The sequence below is a fragment of the Columba livia genome, chromosome Z, assembly GCF_036013475.1.
Source record: "Columba livia isolate bColLiv1 breed racing homer chromosome Z, bColLiv1.pat.W.v2, whole genome shotgun sequence".
NCBI classification, from domain to species: Eukaryota; Metazoa; Chordata; class Aves; order Columbiformes; family Columbidae; genus Columba; species Columba livia.
Window position 1 is genome coordinate 27,152,151 of NC_088642.1, and position 16,311 is coordinate 27,168,461.

Here is a 16,311-nt window from a genome sequence, read left to right on the forward strand (position 1 = left end):
TAAACTCATCTACTTGAGACACAAGTGTTAGAGAACTTAATTGTCAATGGTGTAGGCATCTAAGTAATGATAGTAACGCAAACCATTGTATGGGATATAGCTGAAGATTTGGTGAGGAGATTAGTTAGGTACTTGAGCGTATTTACATTTGTCTGTAGAAAAAGCACATACAGCACACTCATTGTTTTACTGGCCTTGTGTGCTTGATGAGTAGAACTTCTGTGTTAGATAACATAGGCCTGTGAGAAACTTTAGGCACGTTATCACTATGTTGAGATTCCTGCTTTGTTGTGAGAAAGAACGCGAGGCTGCACCTGCCTGAAGCCTTGAAATACAGGTGAGCTTAGCAGGCCCAGTGATCTTCCAGCAGGGCTGAACTTACTAGCGCCTGTCTCCCTGCTGGTGTCACCTCTGTGTGGAAGCTCAGGTGTGGCTTTGGAGATCCCCCAGTAGAGAGGTAACTAAAATAAAACTTGCTCTTCGCAATGCATTCGTGGCCTCTGGCTCTTCTTGCGACGTGCCTGCATAGGTATGTGTACATAACCATGAAGGAACAGTAGATTCTCAGTTTCAGTTGCTATAGCATCTCTGATACTATTTCTGGAAATCAGGTTTGTGTTTTAGTGGGTGCTGGTTAGTAAGTAAATGTCATGATTTGTATGTGCAGGATATCAGGTTGAAGTGTGTGATGAATTATGACTTTCTGAAAGTGTCAGTTAGGACAATCTATTAGAATATTTACTTACCTGCAATGTTTTTTGCAAGTGACTTTAGCTTTATTTTGTCTTTCTCTTACTCTTGAAATGCAAGAAGATGAATAGTGAACTCATGACTTATATGAATAATTTTCTTTCCTGATCCTTCTTCATTTGAGGTTCCTGTGAAATGGCTTCTACTGCTAACCTTTTAGTGAGCACCAAATAATTAATTTTATACCTCTGAGTTTATTAGGTTGAAAAATACATTAAGGAGTGCAAAACTGTGAGTGTACTACTATGAACAGATCACTTTTATCCTTGTGTATTAATTAATCATTATAGAGTAGGATAATTTATAGTGTAACGAGGTTTTTTGTGGTAGAGTTGTGGTTTTTTGCATGGTGGTAGAGCTTGATTCAATTTTTGTGAGAAGCTCAAGGTTATGTCCTTGAGCAAGTGTGAGAGACAAGAATGCTTTACAAAAGTCTGACTTAATTTGTGAGGTTTTAGGTCTAGTATTGTAAAACCAAGTTCTAATAGAACTCACTCACGAAATTTCTTGCCTTCCTGGAAAGTCCAAGTGTAAATGATATCCCACTGAACTTAATTGTAGTAGCTCCATACTTAAAATAGTTATAGTTTTCTTTATACTGTTCATGAACTTGATTGGTTGTGTTCTTAAGGTCCAAAGGTGACTTACGTTCCACCTCCTCCACCTGAGGATGAGCAAGCCATCTTTGCACGTTATCAGACGGGAATCAATTTTGACAAGTATGATGACAATGTTGTTGAAGTGTCAGGACTTGACCCTCCAGCACCAATACTGGTTAGTGGACTCATTATAGTATCTCAGGGTTTGTGTTTATAGTGATTCTGCAAGGATGTATACTGTCTTAATATTCACTGCTAATTAAAATCTTAATGAAGATTTTGAAACTTGTAGGTAATACCGTTTAGGAAGGAAATGCTGCCTATTTGAAAGGTATAATTTGAATTCAAAATAATACTGACAAACTACAGAAATGTTCCAGAGAAAGGAACACTGGAGGGACAGGAAGTATAATATTTAAATTGCAGAAAAATATCAGTTTAGATCTTGAAATAAATAGTTCTTTGGCAGCAGTTTCTGGGAAGGCTGGTGAAGTCATCTTCTTGAAGTCTGTTACTGGGGGCTCTTTAAACAATGTAAATTAACACTTATTGGAATAGTTTTCATGAAATTCTTGAAGTAACTTTTAGCCCTGTTTTTTGTGGCTGCTGTTAACTGTTTAAAAGTAATATATAACTTTGCTTCTACTCAATACCAGGTGGCTAATGTTTTTTTAAGTTCTTAGAAGAATGAGGAAGAAGGGTGAAGGGGGTAGTAGCACCTGTCTTGAGAGAGAAGATGCAGAGCTTTTTTTTCCCCATTCGTCTTCTGAAAGATTTTCTCATAGAAGTTAATCTGATTTTCCTCATGTATGATACTTTCTAGTCCTGCATAGGGGTGTTGCTTTAGCTCTTTTTATTAGTTATGGGATAGAAACTGTATCTTCTGTGTGAAAGGAAAACTGGAGAGCGAGTTCGTTTTAATAGCATACCATGATGTGAGTTTACCTGCTTGAATCCAGATGTATGGCCTCTGAGCAGTTTTCTCTTAGAGCTAGTAAGGATAGATGAAGGCCTTCACTGTCCTACAAACAACTTCATTTGCATGGCATGAGCAGGTTGAAGAAACCTTTAGGGCTTTTACCTGTAAGGACCCTGACAATCTAGATGACTGGTGAGAGAACTTTTTAGTGTGGCAGTATTCTGTGGTAAGTGTCTCAGTTTTTAAACTTGTGTGGTTGTGTACTGTTAAAAATTTTCTTCTCTTACAGGCTTTTGAAGATGCTAACCTTTGTCATACATTAAACAAGAACATTGCTAAAGCTGGGTACTCTAAACTTACTCCAGTACAGAAGTACAGCATTCCTGTTATACTGGCAGGACGGGATTTAATGGCATGTGCCCATACAGGATCAGGAAAAACTGTAAGCATTTTGTGCAGTGTTCATACTACTGGAAGTGTGTGACCTGAAGCTTCTGAGTAGATGCCTCAGTCTCCCAAATTAAGATTATAATAGATGCTTCACAGCTTGTTGTCTAACAATACGGCTTGTGCTGCAACAGCAGGTGTATAGTGTCATGGTACACCAGGCCAGTGTTCAGGGCTGCAGATACAGATTGAGAAGTACAGGCAGTCATAGAAACTGCTGATGAGGAAAAAACACTCTGCAGTTCAAGTTAGGGTCTCTTTCTTTGTGGGTTTTTTTGTGTGTGTGTGTGTTGGTATATGTGCTTTATTTCTTTGTGTTTTTGTTTTGAGGGTTTTTTGGATGTGTTGTTTATTTTTTAACTTATGGCAGATTGTTCAAGTGTAGTGTGCTGGTTGTCATCCTTGCTTTGGTGAAGTCTGATCTGCACTGTTCTAGTTTTAGGAGATTCAGTATTAATCTTGAAGCAGTGTTGACAGTTGATACTGACAGCTGTTTCAGCTTGTTAAACTGTCCAATATACCCAAATCTAACTGCTGACAGCTCTGTATGAGACTGTTTGGACATTAAGTATAGCTTTTTGCCATTCAGTATAGTATGGAATTTTCCCTTTGTTATGTAGTTAATAAACAAGTAAGTTACTTGTTTTGAAAACCGTTTTCTGTTGGGGGTGGGGGAATGTCCAAAGCTTATGCTATATATATTCTGAATGCTTTTAGAACTGCCGTACAAATTCTGTTTTGGGGGTAACTCATCTTACGTGGGAGTAAGGGTGCTGGTGCAGCTGTGTTGCAAACTGATCTGATATTACAGTAGTTCAGGGAATGGTGATACATGGTCATCTTACAGATCTACTAATGATAATGTAAAGCTTGTAAATAAATATCAAGGAGGGTGTTTGATCTTGGGATATGTAATTGTCAATGTATGTCAACATGATGTATGTAACTGCCCAAAGAACCCAGAAATCAGTGCGTGACTGTGTTCCTGCATTATTAGACTCTTGAAGTCCAGAGATTTTCATGGTTCTTGAACAAGGAGAATGAAGCTTGAATATTCTGTCATGCATTTAGGTCATTCTTTTTGCAGTCTCATTTCCTTGAAGTTGGTAGTGTGCTGTATCATTTTAGCTACAAGATTGGCTCTCAACTTTTACTGTGACTGATGAAAGCTTTAAGACTAAAGAACATAAATACCAATGCTTTTTTTAGGCAGCTTTTCTTCTGCCAATTGTGGCCCACATGATGAGGGATGGCGTAACTGCCACTAGCTTTAAAGAGCAGCAAGAACCAGAATGTATCATTGTTGCCCCAACTAGAGAATTGATAAACCAGATCTTCCTAGAAGCAAGAAAATTTGTGTATGGGTAAGCTTTCACACTGTCTGTTATTGATTATTACTTTGTCTGAATTGTCAGCACTTTATTTTTTCATTAATTCTTTCAGAAATTTTCTGTGACAGTCAAATGACTACAAACAGTGGAATTTAGATGGTAATACTGGCTAGCATGTTTCTTACTATATGGCTAGGTATTTTAAACTCCCAATCTTGCTGATATTTTGGGGCAGGAGGGGAGAGACTTACTTCAGCTTGAAGAGATAAGTACTAGTGTCACATCATCTTTACTAATGAGAAATGAAATTTCTTAAGTAATTTAAACTTAGCTTGTCTTATATAATTTATACTTGTTTTTATTTTTGTCTGGACAAAACCAAAGGTATGTGTTAGGAGTTTTTAGTTAACTTTCAGTCCTGCTTTCTAATAATTCCATACTTCCCAGTGCTTCTGGTCCTGGACAGAAACAAGCTCTTCTAGTTCTGCTTTTTCATAAAAAAAAAAAACCCAGAAGGTCTAGGCTCCTCATGTAGCCCTTGATGTTGCCTGAGAGTACAGTTGTACTAGTTTGCCAGTGATATTTCTGCTGTTAATTGATAGGTTTCACCAAGTGCACAGGAGGAGAATTAAATCTGTTGTTTCTTAACTGCTTGTTACTGTTAGGAAGTGGAATGAAGAGAACATCATCAATGCAAAATCTGTTGGGCTATATTAGACTTGCCTTTGCTCATTTGAGTAAACTTGTGCTTGAAGGCTGTATCTGCTTTTGGGAAGTACCATAATGTTGGCGTATTTACTTACTAAGCATGTTACTAAGAATAGCTTCTTAATCTCTAAAACTGTTCTGTCTATCTAGTTGCATTAATTATACTATTTTAAATTAGATACAGATTATTTAACAGTAAAATAGCTTTTGATTTTAGAAAACTTCTCTTATAATGTGCTGTGGTAAAAGCAGGGTAACCTACATTTGAGGGGGAGTTAAACAATACCAGGGTATGAATCTGTTCCCTCTAAAGAGCTGCATGTCTAATGCTTAGCTCATATTCACAATATTCTTAAACTCTTTGGTTCAGTTAAAAAATAGGAATGTGAAGTATGTATATTAATTGATAGCAGATAAATGTTAATGTTATGGTCCAGCCTGTTTCTATTCTTGACTAAAGCTTTCTGAAAAGTTTCAAGTAAACCTGGTAAAAAATTTAGTGGGTTTTTGATTCACTGTTGCATATGAAGCAGAATTAGTGTCTTCAAGAACAGACAACTTGAATATTACAATACTCATTGTGTGCATGTGAAAGCCTTAGCAGGAGTTTGTAAAGATAAGCTTGTAAACTTCAGCTTTGTATGGTGGTTATTGCTCATAGAGGTGGTTTTCTACAGAAGAGTATCTGATGTGCTTCTAATCAGTAGATGTAATCAAAACCTTTGTAGGAGGAACACTAAGTACTTTATTGTTTAAGTGAGTTTGCAGTCTGAGTGGTGCACTGCATGGCTAGTGTGATTAGTTGCTTTGCAAAGATCCACCTGTGGGGTTTTTTTGGTACTGTCCTTTCAGGGTCTGGAAAGATTACTTCTGAAGCTCTAAAGGCATATATTTGATATTTCTGCTTTTTCTAAGTATGCAATTTAAGAGGTGACAATGTCTAATGCTATTTTGGCTCTTACTGCCAGTAACTTTCAGTTTAAGGGAGAAGGAAGAATGAAAGTTAAGTGTTCTTTCAAGAGACAGGTGCAGCCTTTTATGTAGTATGAATAGAAACTCTGAGCTTATGGTGCATCAGTTTCTAGTCTTGGGTTCTGCCTTCGGTTATAAGCTGTGCTGTATGGTGAGGGAATTTGAACCACTCTTAAGTTGGTGGTGGATCTGATTTTTTCACATTTTCATGAAACAACACTGCATACTTCCATACTTCCATAGTTAATCCAAATCTTTTTCTATATAATAGAACTTGTATAAGGCCTGTTGTGATCTATGGAGGTACACAAACAGGGCACTCAATTCGTCAGGTAATGCAAGGCTGTAATATACTATGTGCCACTCCAGGAAGGCTTCTAGACATCATTGGAAGAGAAAAGGTAAGATCTCAAAGCCTAATCTGAATTCCCTAAATGATTTTGTTGTTTTTTCCATACTAGTTCTTGTTCTTCACATTCAATAGAGGTAAAAACTAGTTAGTATGCTGCCATTGTACAAGCACTTACTTAGAGTACAAGTGGGCTTTTCTTGGAATACTTAAATACTGTGAGGTTTTTGAAAGAGTAGCAGGAATCCAGATCTCTTCAGTCCCTTTCAGGGCCCACTGGATAATATCAGTCTGAGTCGAACTGGCTACAGTGTTCTTGGCAATTAAATTTTACAGTTCAAATACATGGAACACCTTCTCTTAGTTCTCATGGGAAATGCCACAGCAGATTTTCACTTGATGTTCTATTAGTTTTGCTATAATAGCTGTTTTCTGTCTGGAACTATGCCAATATTAAGTCTTTCAATGTCTTAGTATTAATTTTGGTGAAATAAAAAAAAACTTCCAGGTGTAATATTGTATTTGAATTTTTACTTTTCCAGCCATTTTAACTTCAAATTGAAATTGATACATACTATAATGGTGGCTCAGTGATCTTGCACTGGACAAATGAAATTTGGAAAAACACTTCTTGGTAATAAACTGGAGATTGGCTTTCTGCAGATATCAGGCTTCTAGTCAAAATGACAGTTGTTGTCAGCAACAGAAAAGTTGTGATGTCCTTAATGCTTCCTGACATTTTTTTCAGAGCAAGGATTTTTTTGAGAATGTGCGTATGTTATATGAGAGAACCTTTCTAAAACCCAGGCATAATTTCAAAAGACATGTGCTAAACAATAGTCTATCTATGGTCTCTGTCTTGGTTTATATTGCTGAACAAAGTACTGAAGCACTTCAGTGTACACATACTATTAGAATTAGTGCAGATTAAAATGTTAAATAAAGGTTTAGATGCAAGTAAAACATAAGGCACATAGGCTTTTATTTGTGAATAATTAACTTCTACCGGAAATAAATAAAAGGTGGATTGTGGCAATTAGAAGTATATGCTGCCATTGAACCAATACAATTTTTCTTTCACTGAAATACTTGCAGATTGCTTTGCATAATGTGAAATATTTGGTGCTAGATGAAGCAGACCGCATGCTTGATATGGGTTTTGGGTCAGATATGAAGAAGCTGATTTCTTACCCAAGCATGCCACCAAAAGATCAACGTCAAACACTAATGTTTAGTGCCACTTTCCCTGGAGAAGTTCAGAGGTGAGTAAAGTAAAACCAAAAATATATCTGAAGATGTACTTGTATAGAGCTAAATGTCTGAGAATTGTTAAGGACACTCTTTAGTCTTAAAAGCTTACCTTGCTAGAAGATACTGAAAAACTGTTATGTTAACACTTCTTGCTGAAGAGTTCCCTTTTTGTTTAGGTAACTGCACTCCTAGTAACTTGCATAGATTAAGTGTTTTAAGTTGGGAACTACAAAGCAATTTGCAAAGTTTGTCTGAAGGCTTTTAAATTCCACTTCTGCAGAAGTCCTCTCAGTGCCCCTAGTTTTTTTTTTCTTCTCCTCCACCATACCTGTGGAAGCTCAGTGATCTTGGCTGTTTGACAAACAGCACTGGTACTGCTGTCTTTGGCATTAGGACATAATATGACCAGACATCTCAATTATTGCTCAGTGTACCAGCCTTTCTGATGTATGATCCTTATTTGCCTGCGTAAGTGCCATTAGGTTTTGTTATTAGCATTTGGGGATTTATGTCTCCCATTAAAAATTTTTTTCTTTTTCTCCTCTTGTGGTTTGTAGTTTTTTGTTCCTTTTACACAGTTTAAACTTGCCCTTTACTTTCAATTTAGGACTATATCTCTATGTGAGATCTTAAACTAGTCAGATCTTAAGACCAAACACATTTATTAATAAATAAATGTAACTTCCATTTGGTATGAAAAGCACCTTTTCAGTGGTAATTACTTGTACAAATCAGGTAGGAGATTTGAGTCCTTAGGCAGTCCTTGAATGTTTTTAAGACTTGCTTCTTTTATAGAAACTTGTTCTTAAACTTGATATTACCTGTTTTCAGTTAAAGGTTGACTTGTTTACCATCTGACTTTCAGTGTAGTGGAAGCTGCTTTGTCTATACCAGACATGAGGCAAACTTGTGTATTGATAAGTTAATGCAGTTTATTAATACCCTGGAGTATAATGGGGCATTCCAAGGAATTACCCATTTTAGCAAGTTTGTCTCAGATAAGATCACCTATGTAAAGAGAACTGTAAAGGTGCACTGTCTGAACAAAACTTGACTTTTGCCTATGGCAACTGGTAAATAGATGTCACATAATAAACTGCATTTTTAAGCAGTGCTTTTGTTGAACAGTCAGAAACAGTGTTGACTTATGGATGCCTGTTCTGAATTCTGGTCTGTGTAGGATTCTTCCCTGTCCCTTCCCCTAGTGGTGAAATAGCGCCCTGAGAATGGTTCTGTGAGCATATATGTCAGTAAGCAATTTCATTACAAGCATACATGTGGAACTCTTTCTGAAATGGCTAGAAGGTGTGGATTTTGTCTTACAAGAAGCTGCAGGGTTGTAATCAGTCTGTGTACCTTCTTATTGATCAAGTTTTTTTGTACAGCTGTCTGGAGAATAATATGGACTCATTTATGCATTTTTTAAAAACCTATGACTACTTACATCCTCTACCTTGTGAGGAATGATACAAGTGTTTGTTGTGAGTCTTAAACAAGTATAAACAAAGTTACTTGATCTTAATGCAAAAGATGTAATGTTTTTACATTACATAATAGATGTGAAGTTGCTCAATTTTGTTTCTTTTCAAGGCTGGCTCGTGAATTTTTGAAAACTGATTATTTATTTGTTGTTGTTGGACATGTGGGTGGAGCTTGCAGTGATGTTCAGCAAATTGTTCTTCAGGTTCCTCAGTATTCCAAGAGGGATAAACTGATAGAAATTCTACAAAGCACGGGTAACTTTCCTTATTCCTAATTGTTTTCCAGGGGAGACTAAACTGATTGTGATTAAAAACAACCATTTGGGGGGGTTGTGCTCTTGCTATTGGTGGAGTTATGATTTCATTCTATTGTGTGTTATACGCTTTACAAGACTACCGATTGAAGCTTGAAGCAGACTTCCAGGAGATCTGTGTTTTTAGACTTATTTGTGTTAAAGCTATCCATCAAGGCCTTGTCTCCAAGTACTAGCAGACAAGCTTCCCAAATGGTTAGGTTCTTCATATGGTCAATTAAAACACTTTAGTGTCTGGGAGTATTATCTCCAGACTATAGGTGTATTAAACTTATGTGAATGTTTGGGCCTATATTTTGTTAATGATTGGTATTTTTCCATTTTTGCTCTAAATGTATCTGAAGTTTAATGCTGAAAGCTGGAAAGGCGTTTGGAATTAAAAAATGGTCTGTGTATCTTGCTGTTCAGTGCTCAGAATGGTGTGCAACTTTTAGCCACGTGCTGTAGAAAGTGATTGTATACTTATCACAGAGAACAATATTCATTTCTTCCTTTTATTAAGGAGAAAATATAATGTACTTATTCTCACCTAGGTTTCTGTGTTGATCTAGAAATAGATTAATTGAATTTAATTAGTTCAACAGAGGCAACAAATCAGTTGTACCTTAAAGACTTTATTTAAAACCCGTTCTGATATTAGGTGTTTTTATAAATAACTGCAACAATGAATAGTGAAAATTCATCAGGCTTAAACTGCAGTGCATCTGAACTCTTGTTTAATATAGGTCAGGAACGAACCATGGTGTTTGTGGACAAAAAGAAAAAAGCAGACTACATTGCAGCCTTTCTTTGTCAAGAAAAAATAGTAGCCACGAGTATCCATGGGTAAGTATTTTTTGAGTGCAAGTCAGCTAATAAGTGCAAGTCACTCAATACTGTGTCCCAGGAGAAGCTTTTATTGAGATTTCGTGTTTCCCCATATCTGTGTGACATAACTTGTCTTGTTTCAGCTAGCCTTGTACTCATTAGCAGCTCTTCAGCTTTGTGAATGTAGCGTTTATGAAGGCCAGTTCTCAGAATGTTTGAGTTTACATTTTTGATTGACCACACTTCGCATGCTGTCTGACCTGGAGAATATTATACCTACTCTGAAAAGAGGAAAAAAAAGTATATAATTCAGTAGAGTTGTGTATTGTTTACATGTATTTGTTGGAATTATTTGTGTGATGAAAACCAGGCATTTTGGTGTTACTGGGGATGATATTTGGTAAATTCAAGTGACAGTTGTGAACCTTTCACTCTATCTTGTCACTTTGAGTAAGTGTGTAAGGCGAGTTGTGCACCGGTACCAATTTCTGATGCTGTCATTTCTGCCTGCTTGATGTGGTAATGGACATAGCATTTGGATGGAGATTAATCCAAAGAGAAGATGTTTTAAGTTGTATTTGTAGTCCACTCTGTAGTGTTGGATAACCAAACAAATGCTGAGAAACGTGGTGAAATAGGTTTGGACCTGGAATTAGCAACTATCTGAAAAGGTGGTCTGTCTTTCACATAATGAGCTGGAATGTAGTTCCGTGGTATTTGTTTATGGATGAAAATGTAGGATGACAAACTGAATCTTAAGATTCCTAGTAAACTGCAGCACATTGAAAATGTTATTTTGCAATATTTTTCATCTTGCAATAGGAGGAAGTGGCTTGAATTCTTGCCAGTAAAATAATGTTTTGGGCATTGTTCTGACAGACATATCAAATATCAAGGTTGTAGATGGGTTAAAATAATCGTAGTACACAGATAAAAGTTGTTTGCCTTATCAATTTTACAGGTGTGTGAAGGGTCTTATTGAGAACTGACCTTCTGTTCTTGGCTAATCTGTATTGCTGTCCCCAAGTTGTCTTGCGTAGGAGGAGGTTCTTAACACATTTCTGTAGAATTATTGCACTGTGTGTTAAGATATATTTACAAGAGAATAAATGGTTTCATGGAAGCTGCTAAATTGTTATTAATGTTACTGATTTCTGATTCATTTGAATTTTTTGAATTGAAGTTAGTTAGCATAGTTGCTCTTCTCTGGAATGGTGGTTGTACCAGACTTTACTAAATGTCCCATGTTAGATTGAAAAGAGTGCTGTTTTTCTGGTTTCTGATTTGTTCTATCATTTGGATAACAAAGAACATGAGTTAAACTCTGACCTGCTGCATTTAAGTGCTGGATGATCTGTAAATACTCCTCAAAAATGCAGACCCCAGAGCAAATGTAGTTTTTCTTGTGATGACAAACAGAAGGCAAGCTCTGTACTGTTGGCTGGCTATACTTGCTAGTATGTCTGAGAAATGGCTTATGTAGGAGTCTAGGTAGACTTCATCTTTATTATTCTGGTTCCCTGCTACACATCAGTAGGTAAAGCACTTCTGACTATGGCATGAAGAAACGAACAGTTAAACAAGTGGATCTTCTTAAAGAGGCAGTGCTTTTGAGACATGACTGGCTCTGATTCTTTAAAAAATTTTTTCTCTAGAGACTTAGGTTAAAATAGTTGTTGTCTTCTAATCAGTTAAAAATTCAGAAAACCTGAACTGATAGTCTGTGTGGTTTTAGTGTTGTGGTTTTGGGTTTTTTGGGTTTGGTGTTTTGCTGATGGGGTGTTTTTTGTTTGGTTTCTTGTGGTTTTGTTTTGCCTGTGGGATTTTTTGTTTTGCTTTTTTTTTTCCTAAGAACTACTTTTGTCTGTGAATCATGACCTTTTAAGTTGTATCTTAGAGGTGCTGCAGATTTTTTTGAGACATCTATTCTAATTGTTACTTCATTTGTAGAGACAGAGAACAGAGAGAAAGAGAAGTAGCTCTTCAGGATTTTCGTTCTGGAAGATGTCCAGTTCTTGTGGCAACGTCAGTTGCAGCAAGAGGTCTGGATATTGAAAAAGTTCAACATGTTATTAATTTTGATCTTCCTTCCACCATTGAAGAATATGTACACCGAATTGGACGAACTGGTCGTTGTGGAAATACAGGCAAAGCCATTTGCTTCTTTGATAAAAGTTCAGATGGCCATCTTGCGCAGTCTCTAGTTAAAGTACTTTCAGATGTAAGTTTAAAATCTTAGTGCCTAACTTTTTCTATTATTTGATATTTCATTTCAGTGTACTGAGCAACTATTTGGTACAGTTACGGAACTCTTACTATTAATTAATAAAGCAGTTCAAGTCTCTAATTCACTTTTCTAATTATGTAGGCCCAACAAGAAATTCCAGTTTGGTTGGAAGAAATTGCTTCTGTCCCTCAAGGAGAAATACACTGTAGATCAGTTGATTACCAAAAGGTGAGTCTGGAAATGAACTTTAAAGTCTTGGCTTTTAGAACTTGCTCTCAGTGTAAAAGTGTTTTTAGCAGTATATATCCAGAGTAATGGCACAAACTGCTTTGACTGTAACTGTGCCTGTATCTTGGTGGGACAATTTGCTTTACTGGGACTCTTACAGTGTGGCCTTACTAGCTGCATTAGTCTTGATTTGTAGTGTCAAGAATTATACTGTGAAATAAGAGGTTTGTGCCAACATAAAGGTTGTAATTGTAGAAGTTTCTCTACTGCATATGTAGCCTAGGAGCAAATAGTTGTTAGTTATACAGTCACTGCTTGTTATGAATTACACAATCAATTAACTCATTTGACTGAAAACTTCAGGGGATTATAGCTAGATCAATGACCTAATCTGATCTGTGTAAAATTGTTCTTAATAGCTGACAAAGAGACTTTTGGTATCTTAGTGTTGCTGAGACCAGATGTTAAAATTACAGCTTGAATAAATTAGACAAGGTGGCATAGGTCTCAAACTGCTCTGTAGGCATAGAACTTTAATCCTAAACTAGTGACTACTTCTACTTTAAATTATTGGGTTTTTTTAATCTGGTATTTGATAATTCTGGCTCTTATTGACTGGGATTTTAATACTTTCAAAAGCTTTTCCCTCATCTCATGCTTCCATAAGAACTTTATCACATATCAGTTGTGTTCCAAATGTTAATACTCTCTTAGACCACAAATGAAAAAATTGCTCTTACTGCTTACAGAATGTCTGAAGCTTGTATTCAAGCTCAGACCTTCCTTTAATTTTCTTTTTCCATACTATAATCAGTTGCCAAGGGAAGCTGCTCTGGAGCTGAGCCAATCAGCAGCAGAGTGGCAGATCTTGGTGCAGAGAGGGTTTTTTTGGAGTCAGGGAAATGCCAGGGCAACAGAGACACCCACCAGGAGCTGGTAGCTCTTGTGGGAGATGTTGATGACTCATGGGCATTGCCAGAGGAATGATGACCACCCCCTGTGTCTTTAAAGAGCAGCCCAGGGAGCACTAGGAGTGTTGCAAATAGGGTGGCAAGCAGGGTGTGGCACAGCAGTTTTTGTGGAAGGGTGTGCAGGGAGGCCACAGTCACCCTACCAGCTCAAGACGTTAGTTTGATTGGTGAGTAGCACCCTCCCAGGAGGAGCCTTGCTATGGTATCGACTTGGCACAAAGTTATGTCCTATGCACTTGTCAGGAAGGATGCAGCAACCAAGATGGAGCTCCCATGGGAACATGCAGCTGTCCAGACTTCAGGCTGCAGGGACTGCCAGAGCCTCTTGCTGCTATGGGATGACAGTGGAGACATCTGTGTGAGATGTGGCTGTGGATGACCTGCTCAGCCTGGTGGCAGAGCTAAGAGAGGAAGTAGAAAGGTTAAGCATCAGGGTGTCTGAGAAGGAGATAGGGAAGCCCAAGCATCATTCCACAAGTCTGAGACAGGAATAGGAATGGTGACCAAAAAAAGCTGAGATCAAGGGGTCCTATATCTTCCCCCTTCATCAAACCAAAGGCAGTAGCTGAAAGGAAAGGGGTGAATGGAGGCAAGTCCACACTCAGGACAGCAGGTAAAAGCCCCGTGCCACCTTGTTCTCCCAGGTGCCTCTGTACAACAAGTGTGAGGCTCTGGATGTGGAAGGCTAGTCAGTGGATGGGGAGAATGAAGGTACATTTACACTGGAGATGTTGACAGGGTCAGAAAGGCCTACCCCCTGTATTATGACCACCTCCATGAGGAAGGAAAGACAGGTTACAGTTGTAGGTGACTCCCTTCTGAGGTGGGCAGAAGGCCCAATATGCCAGACAGACCCTCCTCTTAGGGAAGTCTGCTGCCTTCCTGAGGCCCAGGTCAAGGTCATTACTGATGAGCAAGTCTCGTAAACTGGTAATGATGGATTTGGAGAGAACTGAGGTACTGAACAACATTTTTTGCCTCTGTCTCCTCTGGCAAGTTCATTATTAAGTATTAAATGGAGAAGGGAATTTTTCCCTGAAATTATGTGAACTGTTTTTTGTGTTGGGTAAAAGAAGTTGGGATTTGAACTTTGAGAAGGATTATTCCCACACCTGATAAATCCAAGGTTGATTAAAGTGCTTAAATTTCACACTGGGGTCCAAAAACCTGTTGTATAAAAGTTTAACGATGAGTGCTTCTGTATTTATTTTCAAATATGACCAAATTACAATAAGACATGCAGTAGAACACTAGAATTGTTTTGTAGTGAATTTTACTGTTTAAATGATTGAAGTGTTAATGACTCTAAACTAGTACCTTTTCTTTTTCCTAGAATTACAGGGACAGAGGCAACGTGAACCCAGGAGGAATGAAGATGGCTTATTCTGCAACTGAATTGGAGTCCTGGGATTAAAACTAGTTTAGTACCAAACTAGATTGCATTCTGTTGTCCTTTAAATGAACTGTTGCACTTATTGTTTCTTACTGTTGAGCATGGAACACTTCATGTTTAAAGAAGTAGTTGGTATCATATGCTAAAGTTTTCAGCCATGTATATTGTGTTCTGTTATGATAAACTCAATTGTCACTTGATGTAGGAAGTCAGAAGCATTTTTTAGGAAACACTACAGGTGTTAAGTGTTAAAACTTCCATAAAGTGTTTAATGCTTGGTGGCAAATATGCTGTTGTAAAAAGGTGGAGTTTTTGCAAGTGGAAAGTAGTAGATCCCTTGAACATACTACTTTGTTTTCAGAATTTTTAATAGGAAGATAGTATTCTGAAGACCTAGTTTGGAAAAGACCTTTATGTAAATGGATCATCTAAACTTCATGTTAATTCCTTTGTGTGACAGGCCAGTTATAAAATTTTAATCTGGTGATGAGCTGACTTGGTCTCAAGGATCTGTTAAACATCCTGTAAACAGTTACTTAATAAAAACCTGAGGAGTTTGTATTGATGGTTGTTTCTACATCAGAGATACTAAAAAGCAGAGGTCATTGCAATTTCATGGACTGGGATTATTTTGACATGCATGTAACATGTGCATCTCCATATGAAACTCAAGGCCAGTGGCTACATTCACAACTTAGTTGAAACAAATGTTTATACAGAGCTGTCTTCAGAGAAGGATGGAGCTCTGTGTTGCTTCCAGTATAATGTTTTTCGCTTTGACAGACAGAAATACTCTTGTTACCTCTTGTGGAAGAGTTTGCTTTAGAACAAGCTTGGTGGCTCATATCCGGAAGAGTTTCCCATATCTGTAGAAGCTGTGGAGAGTAAGCAGCCACTAACAGTTCAAGGTTTCCTTAAAGTTGTGTGTGGTGGTTTTTTTTAATTTACCAGTTCAGTATGCTATAAAGGTGGATGTCATTGTGTTTTGGAGGAAAGTGGCAAAGAAGTTGTAATCGTAATTTGTAATGTCTTGAACAAGCTGCACAAGCTTACAGGTGTCTCATGTTCTCTGGTATTTAGCACACAATGCTGAGCACTGTTCCTTGTACAGTCTTCCCACTTAATACTGGAGAAATATTACTTTTAAGTTCTCCTTAGAAGACTGAAGGTTGAATGCCCAAGTTTGTGAGAATCAGAACTGACTTGGGCAGTATTATGGAGCTGTTACTGTGGAAAAGCAGGCTGCCATTCTTATTTTTTGTGGGAATATATTTTCAAAAGTATCTGTCTGCTTAAATATCTGTTTATTAAAGTACTGTTATTTTTGTATACTATAGTTCTAATGCTCCATAACATGCAAAAATGTAAAAAGTTTTAATTGTGTACTTTGAAGTGAGTTGAAGGCATGGTTTACCTAAATTACTACTCATAAGCAGTGGATGTATTTAAGCTTGAAGTCTATAATTTAGAGTACGATAGCCTGGGCAGCATGACTTCTTTTCCTGGCAAGTCTCCTAGAGTATTTTTGCATCCATTCTGAATTTCAGGTAATAAATTGAGTGCT

General features: G+C 37.4%; 1 protein-coding gene across 8 annotated transcripts in view; it reads left to right on the top strand.

Moving 5' to 3' along the window:
* DDX4 (DEAD-box helicase 4) overlaps positions 1-15,310 on the top strand; it is a 32,760-nt gene extending 17,450 nt beyond the window's left edge. For all 8 annotated transcript variants that reach the window (XM_065045223.1, XM_021285454.2, XM_021285453.2 and 5 more), the window contains 10 exons: positions 1,382-1,524; positions 2,558-2,710; positions 3,925-4,079; positions 5,998-6,127; positions 7,171-7,337; positions 8,917-9,062; positions 9,847-9,946; positions 11,879-12,149; positions 12,297-12,383; positions 14,688-15,310. In XM_065045223.1, the coding sequence (XP_064901295.1) occupies positions 1,382-1,524; positions 2,558-2,710; positions 3,925-4,079; positions 5,998-6,127; positions 7,171-7,337; positions 8,917-9,062; positions 9,847-9,946; positions 11,879-12,149; positions 12,297-12,383; positions 14,688-14,768 (1,433 nt within the window). In that variant the 3' untranslated portion in view covers positions 14,769-15,310. The remainder of the gene's footprint in view (positions 1-1,381; positions 1,525-2,557; positions 2,711-3,924; positions 4,080-5,997; positions 6,128-7,170; positions 7,338-8,916; positions 9,063-9,846; positions 9,947-11,878; positions 12,150-12,296; positions 12,384-14,687) is intronic.
* Positions 15,311-16,311: the final 1,001 nt, after the last annotated feature.